The sequence below is a fragment of the Brienomyrus brachyistius genome, chromosome 24 (genome assembly GCF_023856365.1).
Source record: "Brienomyrus brachyistius isolate T26 chromosome 24, BBRACH_0.4, whole genome shotgun sequence".
In the NCBI taxonomy this organism is placed as follows: Eukaryota; Metazoa; Chordata; class Actinopteri; order Osteoglossiformes; family Mormyridae; genus Brienomyrus; species Brienomyrus brachyistius.
In genome coordinates, this window is record NC_064556.1 from 4,288,327 (window position 1) to 4,313,183 (window position 24,857).

At 43.6% G+C, this 24,857-nt stretch overlaps 1 protein-coding gene across 3 annotated transcripts; it reads left to right on the forward strand.

Moving 5' to 3' along the window:
• The first annotated feature begins 7,875 nt into the window (after nucleotides 1–7,875).
• Nucleotides 7,876–24,438, forward strand: p4ha2 (procollagen-proline, 2-oxoglutarate 4-dioxygenase (proline 4-hydroxylase), alpha polypeptide 2). Of its 3 annotated transcripts, XM_048995423.1 has the most exons (16): nucleotides 7,876–7,989; nucleotides 12,577–12,688; nucleotides 14,814–14,910; nucleotides 15,399–15,550; nucleotides 16,169–16,306; nucleotides 17,302–17,541; nucleotides 18,370–18,569; nucleotides 19,488–19,664; nucleotides 20,110–20,180; nucleotides 20,287–20,386; nucleotides 20,544–20,597; nucleotides 21,536–21,595; nucleotides 21,670–21,735; nucleotides 23,374–23,442; nucleotides 23,559–23,655; nucleotides 24,048–24,438. In XM_048995423.1, the coding sequence occupies exons 2-16, from the start codon at nucleotides 12,595–12,597 to the stop codon at nucleotides 24,116–24,118; spliced, it is 1,686 nt and encodes a 561-aa protein (XP_048851380.1). In that variant the 5' UTR covers nucleotides 7,876–7,989; nucleotides 12,577–12,594; the 3' UTR covers nucleotides 24,119–24,438. The 3 variants fall into 3 exon arrangements, with proteins under 3 accessions (XP_048851380.1, XP_048851379.1, XP_048851378.1); XM_048995422.1 differs by lacking the exon at nucleotides 21,670–21,735; XM_048995421.1 differs by lacking the exon at nucleotides 21,536–21,595.
• Nucleotides 24,439–24,857: the final 419 nt, after the last annotated feature.

The following is a 24,857-nucleotide window of genomic DNA, read 5'->3' on the forward strand; positions in this document are numbered from 1 at the left end:
CCATAGAAGTTTTAAAAGAAATAGAAATGTAAACTGCAAATATGGTGAGTTTCACGTGCAAGACATTACAAGGCCGCAGACCCACAGCCAAGTCAATCACTGCATTCCTTCACTGGAAGAGCTGTTTTTCAGGTGCCAGTCACATCAGCTGCAGCCCCCTGTCCCGCACACTGCAGTGAGGCAGTGGGCCGAACGCTGCAGTGAGCGGGTTGCAAGCGCCGCAATTTGACACGAGCAAATCTAATATGAAAGAAGAACATCTGCCTTGATAATGTCTTAGAAGCATTTGTTGCTAATTAATATGACGTTGATGTGCGGCAGTAAACTGCAAAACTCAGACATTGTAAGCAGCTAGAAGTCTTTAATTCTGTACTGATAAAAAACACAAAATTGTGTGAGACTGTACCACTGCCCATGATATTAAAACATGCTGCAGTCCAAATTAGGAAAGGCAGCAGAATTCCGGCCATGTAAAATTCCCAGTGGAAATTCCCATAAACTCATTTTTAGTTCATGGGCTATAAATCAAATTGTGTTAATGATGTAGAATAAATACTAATGATTTGTTTTTACAAGAAGCTTTAAAATACCCCCTCCTCCCCGTTAAGATGTATGGTATTTTTCCAGATATATACAATGTTTATTCTAATTCTTCACAGGAAGCAAATCTGGCTGTTAAGCTAAAGTTACAATTAAAACGAAAGAAATGTCCATTATGCAGTCATTATGACTGAGCTACTTGTATAGCACTTTCGTCTGTGTATTATTAATCAGAGACGGTAAATAAATAAATAACGTCGTCGTTATACATTGTCATAGCGACGAGTGGCAGGCTTCCTGCTACGATACCTGGAAAATCACAAACTGTTGCACTGGTTATTGTAGTTGTGATTATAAGTTGGAAACACTATGTGTGAAACACTAGCAGATCAGGGATGTTTCAGGCCTGCTGCTGTCTTAAGTATCTGGGGGATGAAATATAAAATGTCAGGCAAAGGCCAGCACTGCATTCTGCAGTGCTGTTAGTGCGGATTCCATTACTGCTAATTCAAGAACACGTGACCACAGCTGGAGAGCTAACAAAAGATCAGATGCCGGCGGAATTGTGGGTTTAGAAAACGCCTTCATGCGGTGCAGTGGAGACATTATGCACAGATTAATTCAAGGCAGCACGAAGCGTATTTTTGCCAGTGCTTATGCCTGAGCCGCTACATCTGTTCTGATGCCTTTTAAATAGATTGTAGCCCAGTCATTCAGAATTCCATATAAGATTGAAGCCCGATAATCAATAGCCTTCCCATTATATTTTACAGATAGCCAATGCAACTTAATCCTATATAAGGGAATACCAGTCAGTGCGGTGCAGTGCTTGTATTAAACAGGTACACAGACAGTTACGTTGTGCTGTCAATGGCCATATTTGCCAGTTTGCATAAGATCGATGGATACATGGATGGATGGATGGATGGATGGATGGATGGAAAGTGGGCCTAAATACAAGACTTGACACTTTACTTCCTCTGCATTTGGCAGAATGTATAAAAGACAATTGAGCCCCTGAAGTGTCTGAAATACGACTGATAGTAATGTTACTGCAAAAAGGTGGTGTGTCATATAATCAGACAGACAGACAGATTGCAGTTAACCCTCAAATTCCAGTGAGTTACTTGCAAATCCTGAACCTCTGCTCAGTGTGAGTAAACCTCATTCAAACTGATGAACCTGGCCCTCACGTGACGGGTGGAATTTAAGATGGTAAAGAGACATTCTAAAAATCTACTTCTCTCTTTCCATGCAGCTGCTGATCAGGGTCATTTCCGCAGTAAACCTGCACGCATGTGCCCCCGGGGGAATCCTGTCCTGTACTCATTACCCAAACTATGAAGCGCTTGGTGTCTGTTCTATAAACTGTGTACAGGAATGGTCGCCCAGAGTACACACCGACAGGAAATGTCTAGCTTTGTTGTGTTTCGTGTTTACTGTTACCTTTGAGGGGTGTTTTCAATCACTTCTTTGATTCCTATATGCGTTTGCAAACATTTCAGGGTATTTAACTCGATTTGCCTTTTTAAGAAAACATGCGTATGAATGGAAGAAAAATCCAGCTTCAGCTAGGCGCTATAATACTGCGTATTTCAAAGAGAAGCCGCATCATCACAGCTTCACGTCTTGCTTCACATCTCCGTCTTTCCCCAGTTTAGCCGAGTAAACGATGACGCAATTAATCAAAGAGGTTCGGATGCTAATGAAATATTGGCTCTTATTTTCCAGTGCTGTAGAGAGATGGGTGATCTCCATGGGGTCGTTAGAGAAGGGAGAATAGACGTCCCACCGCAACTGAAGCTTTATTAAGGGCAGATGTTGATTGTGATGGAGGTAAGGGATACAGCAGGCAGACTCATAATTACCCACAATGGCTCAGATCAGCGTCTTCCTCTCTACAAGACGTGAGCTCGGATCGCTTTCCTCTCAGGCAGCGGCCGTTGCAGTCTCCTCGAATGAAGACGCGTGTGTGGTTTTTGTGAGCTCGCAGTAGAATACCTTGCTCTTTTTTGCATAATTACTTCCAGACTATCATCTTCCCTTCGCATTCCTCTGTCACAGAAAATCAAAATGTTGTCCCTGGAAACGAGTCTAAAATTCTTATTTGGTTGGATTAATAGTTTAAATGGAAGCACATGTAAGCGCAGGTGAAACTGACCGTCTTGAGTTAACCTTCCTAAATATAGAGACTCTTAGTTTTTACATTCGACACAACAGTAAATTCCAGCCTCAATCTTTTGCTCTTCGAAACACCGAACTTGAAAACATACCAACAAGCCGATGATTCTTTGTATGTTAAACTGAATGTGTCATGAGGTTCACATACTCTAAACACATGGTCAAATGTTCATTTTCAAGTACCGTACATTTGACAATGAATTACATGCCTACGTTTTTTTTTTTTTTTGAGAGCTTACACTAAATGCTCCACTCAGAGTTTTTGCGGAGTTGTGAAATCTGTTTGGTGGGATCTGAATTTTAGACTGACCTTTAAGATGCTGAAGATTTTTTTTTTTACAGTCAAATCTGAAATAGTTTACTAACATATGTCCAGTATTCTGGTGGTTAGGGGGGTTTGATATCTTAAGTCTCTGAGGTACTGTGCCGTCCTGTAGATCTTGAGAAGTCCCGCATGTGTTACAGGAAACCTCATGACTTAAGAAATAAGGTTTTCCTTTGAAGAAGAATAGGCAGCCATAGAGCCAGTCTAACCTTCAAATCAAAAATATAGGATAACAATATTTTAGTTTCATAGGTCATAAACCCAAATATTAGGCCCATTTACATTTACTAATTCTCCAGTACGTAACGAATCAAACGGAACATGTTACACCTTTGCCCTCGTTAATCTGGTCTGATACAGCTGCCGTAATGAAGCATCACCAATAACTGTTACGGTCTCCAGATTCCTCGCACAAAGCCTTTTTTGGCCTCGATCCCGGAAGCCGTCACGCACAGCTTCAGAGATCTCTTCAGCTTCACCGAAAAGGAGCGCATCCCATCGGTGACCTTCCTTATAATCATGCGCCTCCCGGGGGAGTGGGTTATTTACCGACGTGCGAGTCGCTCGGATTTACCACAGGCTTCTCAAAGAGCCTCCGCTCAAAGGCGCGACAGCTGGATGACCCCCTCCCCCCCTTACCATATAAGCCAAGTCGTGGGAGGACATCCCAGGGGTACGACCCAGGCGGCAAGACGGGTGTCATCTGGCTCCTGCTCCACTTAAAAAGCACGTGCGTGCGATCGTTAGTGCTTCTGCGCCGCTGCTATTGCAAAAAAAAAAAAAAAGTACGAGTACCATTTTCTCACTCTTTTGATGACAGCACCCCGACACCAGATGTTCGCTGACTGATGCTGATGCCTCCATGCTGATAGATTCCCCGAACCCTTTTACAAGACCATTGTTGTACCAGAAAGCTCCAATTCACTGCCTAAATCCGCCGTCATTCATGCCAATCCCATGTGCTTATGAGCGAGACCGAACGCCATTCGCCAAAGCGAAAGTGACATTGCTTTCATTTATTCTTTATTGAGTGCAGTTTAATAAGAACAGAGAGCCCCCCAGGAAACATCCCATAATGCATTTATGACCTTTTGCTCTCCCACGGCATGACTAACAAAGGCGAAACCCACGTAAACACAAGTGTCTGGAACCGTTTGTCCATCTGGAAGAAGTCTCAAATAAATTAGTGGGTAGTCAATATGTTTGCTATCTAGTAATTTTGGCATCTCTCTGTCAAAACACTGCTACCTGCAGTCGAGCAGTGATGCAGCGCCTTAACCCCAAGGCCACCTCCTCTACCACGACAAAACGTAAACGTCAAAATAAAGCGGCAAATGTATGCAGCATTTCCGTTTCTTCGCTGGGAGCCAGTGCTTCACACAACTAACGTGTATTCTGTGCAGTCAGACAGCCCGATCCTTTATTCAAAACCAGCTGTTACGTGTAAATGTATGCAAACATGACTTTCACGCCGGTAGGATGGGAAATTCCCTGGCACCACCAAAACCGCGAAAGGGGAAAACTCTGCGTGTGTTTTGAGCGACACCCTGTGGCGACAAGGTTGCACAACCTGCAGGACGAGACGTGTCTTCGCAAACATACAGGGGTAGCTCTGATAAGGCAGCCCGAGATCAGCACCGTTCTCGTCAAATAAAAGTTATTTTAGTGTGTTCCTATTTGTTTTTATTTATTTATGTTGTTTCGTTTCTTATTTGGCAAATGCAGTTTCCTGGCACAATATTTTAAAGTAGTGAATACTTTATATCTTTACCTGTAACAGTAAATTAAATTCACTTCAAAACAAGGGAATATTTTTAACAGTAAGTTATTGCTGAGATACCAATCACAGGTCTTCACTGTCATATTTGTCTGCCATTAAACGCTCGGATATCTCAGAGCTTTTGCATGACTGAGCAGTATTTTGATACTGATTTATCAGTCTGACACTAATTGTGGCTCCTGTGATATTGGTGAGCGAAATTCTAAAATCGGCTGTTTAACTGCCCCTCCCCTGGACTCAGGATAAACGCCTGGAATCACTGACTTTTAATGAAATCTAACTTGAATTGCATTCTCAGATATATAAACAGGGATTAAAATAATTAAGTGCAAATCCAATATATAGGCCCATTTCTCCCTAAGGACAACGTGGGAGTAAAAAAAAATCGAGGATGTGCGAAAACATGTACTGCCGCGTGTCTACTAAAACGGCGACTATAGTATTTGACCTTTGACCTTTCTATAGAAGTAACATGCAACGCTTTATAAAATAAATTACGCCGGATGTTCATTTTTTATGAGATATAATTATGAGATTAATTAAAATTTAGTTAAACGACTGTTAAAATTAAACCAAACAAAATCGAGACGTTATGTTAAGACGTTGAATTTTAATATTAAGTTGTACTTATATGACCTGAAAAAAAATACTCTTCATTTATTGTTAACGAGCTCCATCTGCTGGCCATTTTTAGCTATCATGCATTTAACATTTAATAAATGGTAATAAATGTACATTTTAAATTTAATAAAAATTAAACTGCTGCTGAAAATCCATTCAAATAATAATGGAAATAGGTTACTATAGATTAATACGTGAAACAACCGAATTCAACCAAATTGGATTCCTACTGTAGTTTTTTTAATGTGCATTAAGTATTAACAACGGAACGAAATTTAAACGTGAATATTCTGGGTAATTGAACTTGCCTGTAAAAATGCGACACAATTTAGGATTTTACTTTTTAAGCCTAAAAAAATAGAACCTCAAACTATCCCGCCTGTTTAAATGTAACATATGTCTCATTACCCAATACACTGCTTCCACCTAGTGGAAATGAGAAATGATTGGGAAGAGGCTGAAATATTACAGGGTCCTCTACGGCAGTGATTCCCAACCGGGGGTACGCGTACCCCTAGTGGTACGCGAGCACATTACAGGGGGTACGTGGAAAAATTTTTTATATTTAATTTCCCTGATGATGGGTAAATATTATCAGCCATTCCATTAGCTGTGCCCTGGTATAGAAAGAAAATCTATCTGGGATGTGCTGCTTAATGAATAACAAACCCAGCTTTTATCAATGAAAAGAGCAAAAAAAGACATAAACTATTGAATCATCAACACATTTGACAAAGGGGGTACTTGTGGTATGAGAAAATCTCTCAGGGGGTACACAATTCAAAAAAGGTTGGGAAACACTGCTCTACGGGACAAGTTGAATTCACTCAACATAACGGTCCTCGTTTTGGTATATACATTTACATATTAACAGGCGCGCTTGTCCAAAGCGACATACAAGTGAATATAACAGTAGGTATACATCACAATGTACAACGTTATACGTCAATTGTGACCTTAATATTTAAAATAATAATTTTCCTTCTAAATAATAAAATAGAATAAATGCATATTAATTACACAGTGGATTGAGAGTTACGTGTAGATTAAGTTACATGCAGATTAAAACGTCTTCACCATACCGCGGTATGCAAGGGCATAACTTTGGGTTGAGCATTGGGGGAAGTTGAGGTCTCCACCCATTTAGGGGAGTTCAGGGGGGTGTACTGGATGGTTGTGATTATTGGGGGGGGGGGGATTACAACCTCCCCCCGCGCACCCTTCATAATTTATGCCCATGGCGGGACGTCACTCTAACAGAAGTTGGGAAAATATTTCGCCACCAGGAGGCGATGGTGTAAATAGAGTGAACATAAATGGGTACAGTACGGCCCAGGTGGTGTTCAAAGCTGTTCATATGCCTGTATTATATATACCAAACAATCTGACTCCTCTCAGATTTCCGCGGGCCTGTTTATTGCAAGTCTCAAAGAGCCTTACCTTTTATTTGCTAGGTAATGTGTCCTTCCATATTATTAAGCTATTCCTTTGTTAATACTACACAGTGGGCTACTCTTCTCGAAGTTCGTGCTGTGTGATGTCTTGTTTTGCGCCCTGTACTCGGTCGTATTACAGAAAAAGTAACCTATCCACCCATCCATTCATTTTCTATACCTGCACCGGTAATATTTCTTCATATCATTACATGCAGTTTCAAGTGAAAATCTGATATATAAATAAAGGATAAGCCTTTGCTCAGGAAGGTCTTTCTCTAATATGCTTTTAGTAGGTGCAACTATCAACCACACAGACACTGGCAGATAAGTAGTAATCTGACGAAAAGAGATCTTAATATGTTTTTTAAGACAGCACCCTAAAATACGATTAATAGGCTACCATTGGCCGGTTGTCACAGCTGTTGTTATAAACATTGTATTAAAAGACATATTTAGTACGAATTACTCGGTACTAATTCCTAGAGCCATTCTGTAATTTAAATCATTTGCCTGCAGGGCTACTAAAATGTCATAGCAAACACAATCATCGTAATTTCAAACATTAAGAAAATGTGCCGTGTAAAACCGTGTAAAAACCTGAGACAAGCTTCAGAATAAAAGGCTCACTCAGAATTTGTACCTTTCCTTGTCACTGGGCTTTTACCCTTGAAACTGTACCTTTTCAAGTACAGAAATTGACTCTGAAGAACATCCCAAGGTACAAACATCATGAATGGTACAGAAATGTTCCGGAGAGTCCATTTCCAGTTTTTAAAGACAAAGATCTTATCCAGACGGTCCTGTTAAATTTGTTTGTCGTTTTACGATTTACGGATTTATGAATCTATTCATTTAACACCTTGTTAAAAAAAAAAAAAAACGATGCTCCGAGCTACGTGCAAAGGGTCAGCCACGCAATGTCGCTTAATGGGCGGCGTAGGAAAAACGTTGCGCATATTTTAGGAGGATTACAAAGTGATGGTTAGGAGCCAGGGGGAGGGTCCATACGTGGCACCGAAGAAATCTGTGCGAATCACGGAGCCCCGTGCTAGTCCTGCGCCGCGAGGTCCGGTCCGGTAGGCTGCGTTTCCGAAGGAGAAGCGAAGGTAAATCCGCTTTAACCACGTCGGGCGCGATGGGACTCGGTACTAACGAGCGGAGCGCTATGCTGTTACATTGTAACATTTGGGAACGCGGTGTACAAGTTTTTTGCAAGTTAAAAAACTTACTCGGAAACATTGTTGTAGTTTCACAGTTGATAAGTTACTTGATGTTAAATATACCCGTTTAAACCTGAATAGCTATCATTTATTATATAATATTTTTCGGTATGTATAAGTTTGAAATAATGGAAGCTAAATCATAGGGTTTTTGCAACATGCCTATTAAGTAATATGCTTAACATTTAGGAAAGTGTGATATACATTGTTTTGCCTTTTTCTGTCTGCTTCTCGCAGATATTAGAGCGAAATGTTTGCCGACAGATATATTTGTTGTCTGTCGCGTTGTCGGTTGTTTATAGAAATATCCCTAAGCGGATGGTTCGACCGCCCCCCCCCTCAGTACCGTAGCCCTGTTCGGACTGCCGTGGAAGAATACGTCAGCTGCGGGAAAGTTTCTATTTTAACACTTGGAAGTTAAAAACCAGCAAAAACATTTGTTATTGCCTTGAAAAATTATACATATATGAACATGCAGTTTATTTTGTTTCCAGATTTCATACATCATACTTAATGTATCGCCGCGTTTCGTGCATTAATATAAAAAACATCTGTACCATGTTCAGGCTACCATGGGGCCGGGGGGGCTGGCACCGTTTCAGGGTGTAGAGTACTACCCCATTACCTGAAAAATGGAATCTGACACATTTATTTACAGTGTTTCGTCTCTTCGGGCTTTTCCCCAAGCGGAATTATTACTTTATATTTTTAACCCCTGTATTCTACACTCACTTGTGTGTGTGTGTGAGGGGGGTCTTTTAACGAAAGCGGCTTATTGGTACAGTAATATGCGTCATGAATGCAACTGGAAAAGGTTCCAGTAAAAGTGAAAACGAGCAACAAACGTACTGAAGTAACATGCAGTATATATCTGTAGGATTAAGCCGTCAGATAACTGCCTTAGGCTCGTTACTGCCAAATCAGCGTCCCAAATCAACGCGGATGACGACAAACACTATAGGTTATGTGCATGTAAAAGTAAGGGCGTAGGCGAGAGTTTGATATGGGGAGGGGGTCTACTTAGAAATGTAACTGTAAAGGTAATTTTTTGGGGGGGGAGAGGAGTGGAGGAAGTCAAATTGAATATTGGGGGGTATACGTGTCCCCTCCTCCAGTCCGCACCCCTGTGTGAACGCATGAGGTGAATTAAAGTTCATAGAAAAAACTGTGCATTTTAAAATAAGTACTCGTATTAATAACTCACCAGCAAGTGGCCGTAGGTCTCTGCCCAGGCAAGTCTATCCAAGCCTCGCGTGTGAAAAAGCGTCGTGCATAAATTCTTGCTCTCTTGATGAGGTGTCATTTTACATATTGTAATTTCATACGTATTATAAAACTTGAGTGTTTTGGAGTATCTGCTTTTCAGTTATTATTATTATTATTATTATTATTATTATTATTATTATTATTATTAGATTAGATTAGATTAGATTTACACGCGGACCGCAGGTGGTGATCGTGATGTCCATCAGAATGCTTGTGAAGGGGTCAAAGCTTTGGTAACTTTGAGAGCCTAGGAGTAATTCGGGAGATGTTTAATTTAGAGCCAGTTTCGGGCGAATAAAGACGAATGGTTCACATTTTTTTCCACGATACAAAAATCACCCTGGTTAATTACATTACAGACTGTAACATTGACTTGAAAGTACATGTTGTGGATCAGAAGGCAGAAATCCCTGAGGACCTTTAGGACCGGAAATCGTTCACACAGTCTCCCATATCGTCCTATCGCTGAGTTCATTGTGGCAATGCGATAAACCTCGGTGATGGATAAAGGACAGATAAAATCAAGTACATAAGAAGACTTCTCTGGAACCTGTGTGTCTTTCATGTAGTATTTTTGTGCAAGTTGAAATATTGGTATATCGCCTTATGAGAAGTAATATTTTAAAGTCAATGGCGAAATGAATATTTCATATTAGTCTAGAAAGTTTAAATCAGAACATGCGTATGTGAACAAGGTGAATTCTTTGAAATAATGATGTGCTTGAAATTTTATCAGTAAGAAGAATCTGTGTATATCTTGGTAACACTGGATCAGCGCAACAGACCGGGGAATTAACTGCTTTGTGTTCGCTCTGCCTGAGACTGAGGCTGCTGTAAGGTATTTGATGGAGAGAACTGCTGAGCATTTATTAACGCAAGCAGACGCAGAGCGACCGGCTAGTCAGGGGTAGGATCTGACATTTGGAATGGCTTTGTTTTTGTCTTGCGGGTGTGTGCGAAAAACAAACAAACAAACAAAAACAGATTTCAATCATTTACAATTTTAAGACCACAATGATATACACATGTGTTGCACAAGTGCTGGGTCGTGGATGTGGATTCTGCCTTGTTTGCAGGTGTGGATACTTCCTTGTTTGCGGGTGTGGATTCTGCCTCGTTTGCGGGTGTGGATTTTGCATGATCTCTTCTGTGTTCCGCACATATCATCTGGATACATACTTTCCCTCAGAAGTCAAAGACCTGCAGTTATGCTAATGAGTGTAAAGTTTAGGACCATCGTTAGGTCTGTTTTAGGGGGGCTTTAACTTTCCTATAATGTTTTTAGCCCCCCCCCCCAGTTAAATAAATTAGTTTATATAATGTGAGACATTTGTATAAGACCCCCCCCCCCCCCCCAAAAAAAAAAAAGCCTTAGCACCCCCTTCATAAATGTCTGGTAACGTTCCTGGTAAATTCCCTGTGGTTGGTGATGCTGTGTGTCCAGTGATGGACTGGCATCCTCTCCGGGGGGGGGGGGGGGGGGGGGGGGCACGGGTCTCCTGTGACCCAGTCCAAGTTAATCAGCTGCGGATATGGTGAATGTGACACTTCCTGCATGCATGATTATGGGGTGGCAGGAGTCTAGTTATTTTATAACGTTTGGTTAATAATATCCAAGAAAAAAATACTTTAAAAAGGTCTGATTGGCAAGGAAACACTGGTTTGTTAACCAGTCCAGGACTACTGTGGCACTGGACACTTAGCAGTGAGTGACGTTGTACTCGCTGAAGTGAATTTGTTGACTCAGCCGAAAGTGCATAGTATCTGCTTTTTTTTCCTTCAGAAGAGGAACAATATCAAGTGCTCTAGAATTCCAGCATGCAAATCTGATAATTAAAATAAGATGAGAGCAGTTACTGGGTGTTTATGGTGAACATCTGTGCTCGCAAAGACAGTGTGGATCCGCTCACTTCCACTGCGTCCCTTTTACATGCCGCCAGCGAAGCAGCGGTTCTTGACTATGCTCTCAGGAATTCAGAACTCCTCCACAGCCAGAGTTTGCGTCGGCCCCAGGGCGGGGAAATTAGCCATGCACCAGTCCCTGATAAGAGTGCAAAGACTTGGGGAAACAACTGTCCTTTATTGCAAAAAACGACCTGCTATGCTGTGACTCCGCCCCGCTGTGATGTCATGGGTCAGGATGGGGTCCTGTCCTCTCCATCCCAGCCGACACAGCGAGCATCTGGGTGGAAAATGCTAACCCAGGTCAAACTCGTAAGAAAACCGTATAGAAGGCCACGTGCTTCAGGCTAAATAAGATTATGTAAGAACTGAGTTGTGTTTCATTGTACTTGTAGAAGACTGGAGGAATGCGGTGGTTGAAATGTAGGTAAGACTACCCTGTTGCCAGATCTAAATTATTGTTGTGAAAAAGTAACTAAAGTTATAAAAACTTTCATTCTTTCATCCTAAAACCAATCCTCAAACCAAACCTTATCTTCATCCCTAGTGATTAGCTCAAAAGCATCTATTAATCACCAGATGGCCAAGAATGTTTTAAAAAAAATGGGGCCTTTTTTCGTGATGTGTCAATTTTCGGAGCATGTTTCTTCAGACCCAGGTGTAGCTTTTATCCTGTTCGCTACTTGGCTGTGTGCTGCCTCGTGACGTCGTCTGCAGATATTTTTCCTCAGGCATGCGTTGGCCAACCACAATTCAACCCCAGAGTTCCACAGCCAGATTTAGCTCAAGATGGCAGTGGCTGTAGGTTAACCCCAGCCAGCTGTGACCCTGGGGGAATCTGTTGGAAGTCATGAATGAAGATCTATGATGAATACAAAATATGGAACATTTTTGGTTAATAAACATCTAATAATGCCACAGCGCCACTGGAGTCTGAACTCTGATTGGTCGGAAGGGAGTTGATTCATTTCCTGCAACCACACACGTTGTGTCAGGCAAATCAAAGTAATATATCAAAGCTCTGTTGCAGTCTTTGATTCTGACTAATGTTACTTAAAATTCCAACCACAGAACAATTTAAAATTAAGAGAAACTAAACAGAAATGTTTAATTATTGGCGGAAGAAAGTTGTCTACTGAATAAATGCATGTTGGGTTGGGTTTCTTTGCCTTGGCAGCTGTTGTGCATTAACCGTTACGTATATCTCTTTGTGTGTTTCAGAGTGCTTAGTCTTGTGGTAAATAAATATGCTACCGTGTTAAAAATAGCTGAAGGTTTTAATTTACATTTGTGGTTTCTCTGCAGGCACCTCCCACTTTGAAGATGATGAAGACCACGAAAAAGCATTCCTCGTTCATCTCCCTGGGCCTGTTCCTGCTCATCTCGGCCTCACGGGCAGAAATTTTCACGTCAATTGGTAATTTTGTGTTCTAAATTATGGAAGACTGGGGGGGGGGGGGGGGGGGTGAACCTCACAGACAGCCAAGATAACACAGAGGTTTGCAATAAGTTCCAGCTAATCTTGTCTAAAAAAATTGTCACAGTGTTGTTTTTACACGATAAACCCGAATCATTTTGTAAGCTTTTCTTTGGAAGGTTCCCTCTGGGTTAACTTGGATGAAGATGGAATAGTCTTTCAAAACAACACTGGTCTCCCTGATTTGGATGCCAAACTGCCTTTTCCTTTCCACGTCCCCTGGAAGACTTGAACACTCTGCAGCATAACTTCAGTGGGAAACACATGGCCGAGAGCTAACATCCCTTTTACAGCATTAGAACCCATAGACACACGGATCAGACGTTCCGCTCCCCCCCCACATGCTCTGTGTTATCATAAGCGATTTACTGCCAGCCCAAGTGGCTCGTATTAATATTAGGCTCGGTTTTGTAACTCCTTCGTATGAAATGTGTCAAGGAGGGTGTCTCAGGGGTGGGGAAAGGTTGGTGGGGGCAAGCCCCCCCCCCCTACTCACATTAATCGGCTGAGAGGCGCATAAAGAAAGTTTGTTGTGTGGGGTTGAGGGGGAGAGGCCTGGGTCTTGGGCCGGACAGTTTGCTCATTTAAGGGGCACACTGTGTGTTTGTTTGTCATTCATACCGCATATGACACCCCCCCCCCCCACTCCAAACACCCCCCTCTGAAATCCATCTTTCACTGACCTTGAGTTTTTCCAGAAACACTTTTTTGCGAAGGTAGGTTTTCATTAAAAAAATACAATGTTGGTTGCATAACTGGTGGATAACTTTAAATTCTTAGCCCCCAGACAAAATATCACCTCAGGCCCCCCGATTATGTTATTTTATAATTCTACCTACTCAAGGGTCCCTGTAACGTGCAGGGCCCCTGTAATGTGCAGGGCCCCTGTAATGTGAAGGGCCCTTGTAACATGAAAGGCCCCTGTGATGTGAAAGGCCCATGTGACGTGCAGTGTCCTGTAACGTAAAAGGCCCCTGTAATGTGAAAGGCCCCTGTGACGTGCAGTGTCCTGTAACGTAAAAGGCCCCTGTAATGTGAAAGACACCTGTGACGTGCAGTGTCCTGTAACGTGAAGGGCCCCAGTAACGTGAAAGGCCCCAGTGACGTGCAGTGTCCTGTAACGTAAAAGGCCCCTGTGACGTGCAGTGTCCTGTAACGTGAAGGTCCCCTGTAACGTGAAAGGCCCCTGTGACGTGCAGTGTCCTGTAATGTGAAGGTCCCCTGTAACGTGAAAGGCCCCTGTGACGTGCAGTGTCCTGTAACGTAAAAGGCCCCTGTAATGTGAAAGGCCCCTGTGACGTGCAGTGTCCTGTAACGTAAAAGGCCCCTGTAATGTGAAAGACACCTGTGACGTGCAGTGTCCTGTAACGTAAAAGGCCCCTGTGACGTGCAGGGTCCTGTAACGTGAAGGGCCCCTGTAATGTGAAGGGCCCCCTAAATCTGCCACGGTTTCCATGTTCCTACTGCTCCCTTAGTTGATACCATAGTTGATACTTCTTTCATCTGTTCTGTGCTATCAGTTGTTTGGGCTGTACTGTATCACAGGATGTCCTGTCTTACTCCTTTGTAATGTTTACGCAACCTTTTCTCAACCCTAAAGTGTTCAAAGACCTGGTCCTCACTGCATGCAGTGTGTACAGTGAATGATTTATTACATCGCCTGTTATTACCAGATTGATGTCGCCCTTGAGTTCGCCTTTCTGGCCACAGACAGGCAGCTGCATGGCGGTTGCTATGGGATTGTTTCCCCCAGTTTTTTCAATGCTCTTTACTTCCAGAGCCTCATGGGTTTTGTAAATATTGCGGACAGATTAAGTGAGATGGACCAAACTCGCTCAGCTTCTGCTTGAAAGCTGGAACCTGTCTCTGTTTGGCTGATGGCAAAATTATCACCGTCGGCCAGGGAAAGCAGTAGAAAACAACAGCTGTTAAATAACTGTAAGATTCCTTAAAGTAAATATGAATGTTTGTCTGTTGTGTTGTTGTAAGTCAGACTACTGCCAGCTGTTTCAGGGGAAAGTATCACAATTTTCTTTTATTTTTTTCCCATGTCATATTACCTTAGGACAAATGACAGACTTGATATATACGGAGAAGGAGCTGGTTCAGTCCCTGAAGGAGTACATCCAGGCCGAGGAGTCTAAGCTAGCGGCTGTCAAGAGGTAGATGTGCTCGATGTCATCTGCACATGTAGGAACTACTTGTCGAGGGTCTTCCTCGCAGAGATGGAAAGTTCAGGTCCCGAAATTACAAATCCAGATTAAGGTTTTGTTTCAGTCGCTTGAGTATAAAGAGTCACAGAGTACTCAACTGGTTAAAGCAAAATCTTGGTCTGGATTCGTCCTTCCTGGACCTGAACTTTCTACCTTTGCTTTCTGAGCCCGCGATATGCCTTTGACCAGCTGTTACTGGAAGGAATGAGGAGCAGAAATGGGAGATGTTCCATCAGTGAGTGGTAGATGGGGAGGGTAGGCCTCTTGGTCTATGAGTTCCTCTAAAGATGTGTATATATAGAAAATGTATTCGTAGCTGATGGTTAATTCATTGAAATGTTGTTTTTAAGTATAAGTCAGAGTGTAATAGATACTGGAGCAGATTTTGTGTGATTGTGAAAGTTAGTCACGAACCTCTTTCGATTTGAATCAATCAGCTGGACCAGTAAGCTAGACAGGCTGACGCGAATGTCCACCTCGGACCCTGAGGGCTACCTGGCACACCCCGTCAACGCCTACAAGCTGGTGAAGAGGCTCAACACCGAGTGGTCCGAACTGGAGAGCTTGGTGCTCCAGAATCCATCTGATGGTACGATGCTAAGATGCCCTTCAGTTTGGCGAGAATAGTCACACAAATGCTCACATCTGTTTGACCTCCTGCCTAGTGAGCAGCCTGCACAGCAGCTGGCGAAAGCTGTTTACTCTAAGCTTCTGTCTTCTGTCTCAACATCGTAGCCTCATGTGATCCTTTGACCACATTTTTCCTCTCGTTTGACTTCTCGCCTTCATCAGTCTTCACGTCACTCCGCTGTTGTTTGGCCATAAATATGCATCTTAGTTGGTATAGTGAAAAAACATCACAGTAGGTAACTTTACCCTGAACGCAAAGTCACACTTACGCACAAGATGTAGGAGCACAAGTGTACTTTCCATGTTGTGTAAATGATCTGCATTCACTGACTCTAAAACCGGCCTTCTCAGACCGTTTCTCAGGGACAGCCCACATTTTTGCTCCCTCACAATTCCCTGAGAGCTGGGAGGGAGCAAAAATGTGAACCGCCTGTGGGTCCCCAAGGACTGGTGTGAGAATTACTGCTCTAAAAACAACACTGAATACAGTGCTCTTTATAAGCAGGTGTTTAATGCAGAATATTCAGCTCTCCCTGCAGAGGCGCACTCTGTATTTATCGATAATCCATTTGTTCAGGGTTCATCGCCAATATTTCGGTGCACCGACAGTACTTCCCTGACGAGGAGGATGAGAAGGGGGCAGCGAAGGCACTCATGCGCCTGCAGGACACGTACAAGCTGGACTCTGAGAGTTTCTCCAAGGGAAAGCTGCCAGGTAAACGGGGGAGAGGGCCACTATGAGTCAGCTGGTGCCTGCGGAGGGGAAACTATCTCCGGGAGTTCCGTGGAGTAGTTCCAAGTACCGTATGTCTTGGATTAGAGGAGCACGCAAAATGCACTTCCAAGTCTCACAGAATCTGTTTCTTGAAACCATTTCTTGTGGCTTGTGTGGTCGCAAGCATATTAGAATGTTTGTCAGGCAAAGGTTTTTTCTCTAGAAATATAGGAATCGGCTATGCTTCATAAACTGTGGGATTTAGATTTAAAGTAAGCAGGAAATAATTCATGGGGATGTGAAATATATTTTCAGTTTGGATTTTTTATATTGCTTCATAGTCATAGTGACATCTAATACTAAATTTATGGGTTAATAGTACTGATCAAAGCAGAAGCGATAATATTTATTAACAGCATGGTTTTCGTTGGCACTGTATTAGACAGCTGTCCACAGGGGTAAATCACGGCACAGCCATGATTTAAAGATTTTAATACATTTGTTGCACTTACTACAATCCTGGTAAATAGATCCCGTTGTGTTATGTGTGGAATCAGTACATATTTCATGTAAATTAATGTTGCATTTATGATACAAGTCAAGTAATTTATTTATATAGCACATTTAGAAACAACAGGAGTACTTTCCAGTTTAGAAAGAATTAATTAACAAATACGACATACAGAGTAAAATGTATAAATAAAGCATGGATGGCATAGTAAAATCTAAAATATAGAAATAAAATCACATGAAAATGTGCTTACCGGAAATTAGGAAGTTGAAATGAAAGGAAATATAAAGCAATAAGCAACAGGAAAAAAAGAGGATAATTAAAATAAATTAAAAGTGTTATTAAAATGAAACTGAAAGTAACTTGTAACTAGTGGACTTGACAAAACACCGGGAGAATCTCAAGCGGAGTTGAAAGCAAGAGAAAAGAATCTGGGTCCTTGATGTAGATTTTAACTCGTATCGCTTACCGCCTCTGCCCTCAGGGGTGCGCTATAACAGCCAGCTGACGGTGGACGACTGCTTCGACATGGGCAAGACGGCCTACAACGATGCAGACTACTACCATTCGGTGCTGTGGATGCAGCAGGCGCTGCGGCAGCTGGATGCGGGGGAGGAGGCGTCTGTCTCCAAGGGCGACGTGCTGGACTACCTCAGCTACTCCGTCTACCAGATGGGCGACCTGCAGCGGGCCGTCGAGCTGACCCGGCGCCTGGTGGTCATCGGTGCGCGGCCCTCACCCTCTGACTCTTGCGGATATATCCCTGGCACGGGCTTATCTCCGCGAGTTTCCTTTTATATTCATTCATCTGGCGCTTTTATCCAACGCGACTCACAGTAGAGGGAAGGGCTACAATTACTATGCATTGACCTGGGATTCGAACCCGTGACCTTTGCATTGTTAGCGCAGAATTCTACTTGTCGAGCTAAAAGGACCTTTTGCTCCTTCCCCCTCACCAATGTGTTCCCTTTATTGTGTTTTCCTGCACCCACCCCCCGCCCTTTGTCCTCTCTCTCCCCCCTTTGACCTGCTGATTTGCCTGCCTAAGAAGCAGGGTGTCTGCAAAGCCCTCTGGCCGCCTATTGGCTGCAATTTATAGCAGCAGGACACGAAGGGTGTAATCATTGTCTAAAGGGTATAATTGGATGCAGGCTTTTTTCCCGTTTTTTTAAAGCTTTACCTAAAGTTGTTCATGGAGAGGCCTGTTTGAGAGGCGGGAGACACTTAAAAAGAGTTTTTCCTTCCTGTACTCCACCCTGAGTGGCTCGCTGAGTTATGCCAGGGAATGACATTATTGGGCAGTGGGATTTAATTTTAGCCCTCGGTGAAAATGCTGCAGTAGTGTGGCATGTTAGGGAGGCGCAGTAATATTAGTTACGTATATTTTTTGAGGCTTATTTCTTATGTGTATGTCTCTTTGATTTATTAATTTTTAAAATTCTTTAATGTGTAAGGTTTTAGTAATTGTTCCAAGTGTTGCAAAACCGTGGGTTGCTGCAAGAGGGCGCCATACACTGCAATCTGACAGTTTTTTTCCCCCTTTCATTAACAGATCCCAGCCACCAGAGGGCGGGTGGAAACCTGCAGTATTTTGAGAAGCTGCTTCAGAAGGAGCTAAGGGCGAGCGAGAGGGCCGAGCCGAACCCTGCTGAGGAGAGGCCAATTCGGCTGGGAACCTACGACCGGCCCCTGGACTACCTCCCCGAGAGGGAGACGTACGAGGCCCTGTGTCGTGGAGAGGGCATCAAACTGGTGAGAGGAGGGGGGCCCCTAGAAGCAGGGCTGCCCAAGGCATGAGCCATCAAAACGGCTGCTTAGGGTCCAGCGGCCACCAGGGGGCGCCCCATCTGATCAACGTATCTGAATGAGTAGGAGGATGACGAACAACAGCTATGTTAATCAAATGTTGCTTAGCGCCCCGAAAAGGGTTGGGCCAGCACATTCGCTTTTGCTAATAGAGCAATAGCACGTTTCAAAAACAACTGTGACGAGTGGCCTGTACTACGAAGCGAGGTTACTCCCTTAATCGGGGTAACCTGTCGGATTTAAGGTACCGCAGTCTAAATGGACTTCATATTCGTTCACTTACATTTCGCAAGTTTCCCCGATAAGCCAGTAACCCCGCTTCGTAGTAAAGGCCGCAGGTGTTGTGTAACTCATGCTAAGTTCACACACACACGTTTCTACTTGCGGGTGAGGAATCCCCTGTATACACTTCAAGCAGAAGCCCTTTGTCATTTAAGCACATTTTAATGTATTGTTACTCATTGAATTTTATTATGCAAATGTTTCTTCCAGTCAGTATTCTCCCAAGATGTTTTTACTAAATCAGAGGCAGTTCTAGAATGTTTAATGAATGCCAGTGCAGAGCACCTTATTTACAATCTTATAGCTGTTAGGCAATCTATTGAAGTCTGTATGTATGACCAAGCTTCTGACATGAATATGGCCTGAGTTGCTTGCATGGCATGAAAACTCAATTAATTAAACTCTGCAGGAAGTTTATTTCTTAGCAGGCGGTGTAGCTACTCCGTAGGTGCAGCTGTAGATGACAGGTAGTAGCTAGTTCCGTGCTGTATTGTTGGAGTGTGACCATTCTGTGACAGCGGGTCCGGTGTGGAGGTGGCGTGGTCTGTGAAACAGCCCCAACTGACCCCAGGTCGTCTGCAGACCCCCGCGAGGCGCAGCCGGCTCTCCTGCCGCTACAACGACGGCAACCGGAACCCGCGGCTGCTGCTGGCCCCCATGAAGGAGGAGGACGAGTGGGACAACCCACACATCGTGCGCTTCCTGGACGCGCTGTCCGACGCGGAGATAGAGAAGATCAAAGAGCTGGCCAAGCCCAAGGTGAGTCTGCAGGGGGCGTGAAATTTGGTCTGAAATTTTTGCTTTCTGGATTTGAACTGTCCACCTCTGAATCTTACACATTCGGCAGACTCTTACAGACGTACTGTATGTGTTGTCTAGGAGTCGGCTAGGCATAAGTACTGCTAGAATGAGCTTCCAATAAATGCCCAGGTACGAGTGCAAGCAGTATTGGAGCCGGAGCTACACAGCATCTTCTAACAAAGGAAGAACCTATAAGACTATTGAAGAACCGGAGGTGTAACATATAAACATTCGGGGAACGTAAAGAGGAATCAGACTAGTATTGGAATTCATGGAAGAGATGGGTTTAAATTGTTCATAGTGCATTAGTGCGTGTGCCGTGTGCTGGTCTGGTATCCAGCCTTGTACCATGTGCTTCCTGGGATAGTGTCTCTCATTGTCTTATTGGTTTTTCCCTCTAAAGCTTGCAAGAGCAACTGTTCGGGACCCAAATACCGGAGTTCTGACTGTAGCCCAGTACAGGATATCCAAAAGGTAAGGGACAGCAATCCTGCTGATGCTTTTTGTCCTTAGTGTGTTGTAGCTGCTGCCATGAAGTTGGTATGGTGGTAGTTGTGAGAGTCACATTTCCGGTCTCTAGTGCCTGGCTAGAAGGAGATGAGGACCCCGTGATTACACGTGTCAACCAGAGAATAGAAGATATCACTGGCCTCTCAGTGGCCACAGCGGAACTCCTGCAGGTATCTCCCGTCATGCTCGGCGTGATGTCATAAAGCAGAGCATTCCAGCTGAGATGACCTCAGCAGGGTGTTGCTAAGCAACCTCACGCCCTAAATTAACAAAGTCCCAAAATTGTAGCTTTTTAGTTTATATTCTGTATCTTTTTTTGCCAAACAGGTTGCAAACTATGGGGTTGGAGGCCAATATGAGCCACACTTTGATTTCTCGAGGGTAAGTGAGAGGTTCGATGAGAGGCGGAGATGTTTACATTGTGTTGTATACATCTCTTAATATACATATAAATGTGAACATATACTTCTGTAGGGTAAGTCAGCGTTTAAGTCTGAAATGGTGAAACGTTTTTATTGTAATGGCCTGTGATTTTTTACGTATGGCATTTACCACATGCTGTGTAAACAGCATTTTACTACAAGGAGTTTAATCACTGTAAAGATATTTCAGTATAAGTTCTTTCTGGTAAACATTAATGGCTAACGCTTGTTGTTTCTCTATTTCCATTGGTCAAAAAATATACAATCATATGTTAACTTACCAAGTTAATAAATATTCCCCAAATTTGAATATTGCTGGTTTTTCTCCGGTTTACAGCACATGTCCAGCCCACATTATTGCCATTAATCATTAGTGAATTAGAACAATGATCTAGCAAAGTGTATTCCAAAGAATACCGTGTTTGATTACACTTATCCACCGTGTTCAAATGCCGACGCTCCCCAGGTTACGATGGTCCGTGTTACGATATTTCGACTTTGCGTTGGGTATGATTATTCAAAACATTATATGAGATATTAAACACTTTATGATAAAATAGGCTTTGTGTTAATGACTTTGCCCAACTGTAAACTAATGTAAGTGTTCTAAGCATGTTTAAGGTAGGCTAGGCTAGGCTATGACGTTTGTTAGGTTAGACGTACTGTATTAAAAAGCTTTTTTGCCTTACGATATTTTTGCTTTACAATAGGTTTATCGGAACGTAACCCCCATCGTTATGTGGGCAGTGTTTGTGCAATATATTCCTGTATCTGTAAAAGAAGCACACCTGCTGAATTGGCTCCACCCAAAAGCAGCAGGTTTCTTTTCTGGGGATTTCTGAGCGGGATGGGGGGGTGATGAAAGACCTGGCGTGAATATACACCCCTCTGTTACAGCGTCCTTTTGACAGCGTGTTCAGGACCGATGGAAATAGGCTTGCAACCTATCTGAACTACGTAAGTACGTGCGCGGGTCCAGCGCGGACTCGCCACCGCTTCCTCCCATTTATTCTGCAATTTTATCTTCATAGAAAGATGAGCCCGATGCTTTCAAATCATTAGGCACTGGAAATCGCGTGGCTACTTTTTTAAACTATGTAAGTATTTTCGCGGAAAGTCGACGGTTCGATTTTTGTGTCTACGGGGGACAACCATGGCTGTCTTCAGGGGCGTAGGAACCCAGAGGGGCGGGGAGATGTGCACCCCCCCCCCAATATTTGGTTTCATTGGCTTGCCCCCCCCCCCCCCAAATAAAATAAAAACAAAATAAACCTTTCCATTTAAAAGATTAAGTTGTGTCACCTCCCAATATCAAACTCCGTCTTACGCCCTTGACTATATTCTCACTGTCTTTTCAATATTGCACTTTAATTGACTGATCTTCTCGTACGAATTCCCCCATTGCCGAAAGACGGGGTTACGGTAAAAGTAAAAGCTCCAACGCGATGATGTGGAGGAATGAAAAGAACCGTAACACGCTGGGTGATTTAATGCACATCCGAGAGGTGCATGTGTCAGTCAATTTCAGTACATATTGCGAAAATCGCTGTGCGGATGTCGTGAGCGTTTTAAAACAGAGTGAAAGCCTGACAGTGATGCATTATGGGAAAGGGAGCATGAGGCAGATGTCACGGTTGCTGATGGGGCCCAGATTTTCAAGGACATATTTGTTGCAGCCAAATCTGGAACGATTTCGCGACAAGCTGTATGTGTTTAGTCAGCGGTTGCACGGATACTGTGGCAGATTCAAGAGCTCTTGAATATGTTAAATTATATGTAAAATTTAGGGGTGGGGGATGCCGAAGTGAGTTTTTGTCAGGGGGCGGGAACTCAGTGCACTGTAGGATTTGGCACAGATAGTCATCACAGACCAGACAGTAAAGCCAGTAGGGTTGAGCCAGATAGAGACAATGCCAGGTATTGGCTGATTGTCGCTGTTTTTAAAACTGCTGCCTTTTACCGTTTTTTGTTCGTTTGCTTTTGTTTTGTTTTTCCCGCCCACACCTGCTCTGCCTTCGTTTCATGTAGATGCTCACTAGCTCATGGGAGTTTTACTTGCACAAAAATATTCTGAGGGCAGACAGAAATATGATTGGTTCAGAGAGTTGTCCAATCAGATTGTAGAGGATGTGGGTCCAAGCAACTAGAGAAGGCAGGACCAACCAATCAGAACATTTTTGCGTAAGTAAAACTCCCACAGGCTGTTCACTACATGTTGAGTTTGGCTTATCTTACTTTTCGTGCCGGTTTCCTCGTTATTTTTCGCTCTGGGTTTGCTCTGTGTATGTTGGCCTATACATTCCTGTAGACGTTTTTCTTTCGACTTCTGTCATAGATAAAAGCAATGGTTCTGTGTCTGGAAAGAGAATAATCTACCCCAGTAGTACTTTTACTAATGGACAGCATTAGGTCTGGTAGCCCAAACCAGTGTTACCCAATCCAGTCCTCAGGGACCCGCAAATGGTCCATGTTTTTGCTCCCTCCCAGCACCCTGTCAGACAGCCGACATTTTTGCTCCCCCCAAGCTCCCTGCCAAACAGTCCACATTTTTGCTCCCTCCCAGCACCCTACCAGAAAGTCCAGATTTTTGCTCCCTCCAAGCCCCCTATTGGACAGTTCACATTTTTGCTCCATCCCAGCACCCAGTAAGGTGGCCTATCTGCAGGTCCCCAAGGACCAGATTGGGGAAAACAGGCCTAAACCATGTCATTTGACACGTCGCTGTTTTCTGGCAGATGACTGACGTGGAAGCCGGGGGGGCCACGGTGTTCCCAGACTTTGGTGCCGCCATCTTGCCCCGGAAGGTAAGCACTACACTGTCCCATTACTACCCAGTCCATCCACGGTAAGAGACCAAGGTCTCGCCCAACCCCCAATGTCGCCCCCCAGCTCAACACTCCCTGTGCTCCTCCTTCCTCAGGGGACTGCAGTCTTCTGGTACAACCTGTTCAGAAGTGGGGAAGGCGACTATAGGACCAGACATGCAGCCTGTCCTGTGCTCGTAGGAAGTAAATGGGGTATGTAGGCCTTGCTTTGCGGCTCACTGTCTCTCAGCCATCCAGGCCTTGATTTGTAGCATCAGTGCTACTGGAAGGTGGGCAAGTGGATTCTGTGGAATTTATAGCCCCGTCGTTCAGCCTGTATTTCAGAACTGGGGCTAAAGCTGTCCTGCTTTAGAATGAACCGATTCTACTGATTTCGGCATGTATTTTTGTTAGAAAACAGCAAAGTAAAGTCTTACAAGTCTACTACCGTAGCTTGTAATGGGGCAAGACATAAGGCATTAAAATGACCTGGTGCAGCCTGACTTCGGCCCCCTGCAGAAATTACCCACCCAGGTCCGCCGCAGGCCGAGATGTTGGCTCGCCAGTGAGACGCGGCGTCTTCCTCTCTCTCTCCTCTCCCTCAGTCTCGAACAAGTGGTTCCACGAGCGAGGACAGGAGTTCCGAAGGCCGTGCGGCTTGACGGAAGTGGACTGAGGCCCCGCCCCCCCCCCCCCCCATCTCGCTGAGCCCCTCCCCTCCTCGCTCTTCACTCTTCTATTCTCACAGGCCATGAAATTTAGAATTGTACGAACGTCCCCAATGGGCTGACTCCTTGAACCGTGAAAGAGCCCCTTACAGTCTGTGGCACTCGGTGCTTCTGGGTGTCCCGTTTGCAGTAAACTGATCAAAATATAAACCTTCATTCCAATATATTCTGTCCGTTGTATTTATAACACGAATAAATTATTACACTGTGCAAATGTTCATGACATATTTCATGGTGATTTTTTAAATAAATGTTGGTTTTGAAACAATGCAATACCTATGTGTCTCTGTTTGACGTATTTATTTATTAATTCTCAATTAATAAGTCTCAGTTTATTTCACACAGTGGCACATATGCTCAGAATCTAAGACATTGAGCATGTTTGTTTGTTTGGTGGCAGAACTGGTAAAGTGGCAGACTGTAGAGGTAACACAGAGCCCCTTAGGATGCTGTTTTGCGTCCAGCTCGAAGGATGTTGGTTCTATTTGTATCCCAGCATCGACACAGTAATTTCACCGTTGGGTTCTCGAGCGAGGCCCTTAACTTCCAGCTGCTTCAGGGACGACTGAACTCTGCATGCCTTTGCAGAAATGCAAGTCGCTTTGAATAAAAGCATCTGCTAATCAAATAAAATATAAATGTATTTCAGTAGCTTATAAAATATATCCTTCTGATCTAGGGAGTGAC

Bases quoted from the DNA above. Each gene is read 5' to 3' on its own strand.
- p4ha2 (XM_048995423.1), top strand. From the start codon at position 12,595: ATGATGAAGACCACGAAAAAGCATTCCTCGTTCATCTCCCTGGGCCTG. The intron at 19,665-20,109 runs GTGAGTCTGCAG...TTCCCTCTAAAG, and splicing joins AAGAGCTGGCCAAGCCCAAG to CTTGCAAGAGCAACTGTTCG. The intron at 23,656-24,047 runs GTATGTAGGCCT...CCTCTCCCTCAG, and splicing joins GCTCGTAGGAAGTAAATGGG to TCTCGAACAAGTGGTTCCAC.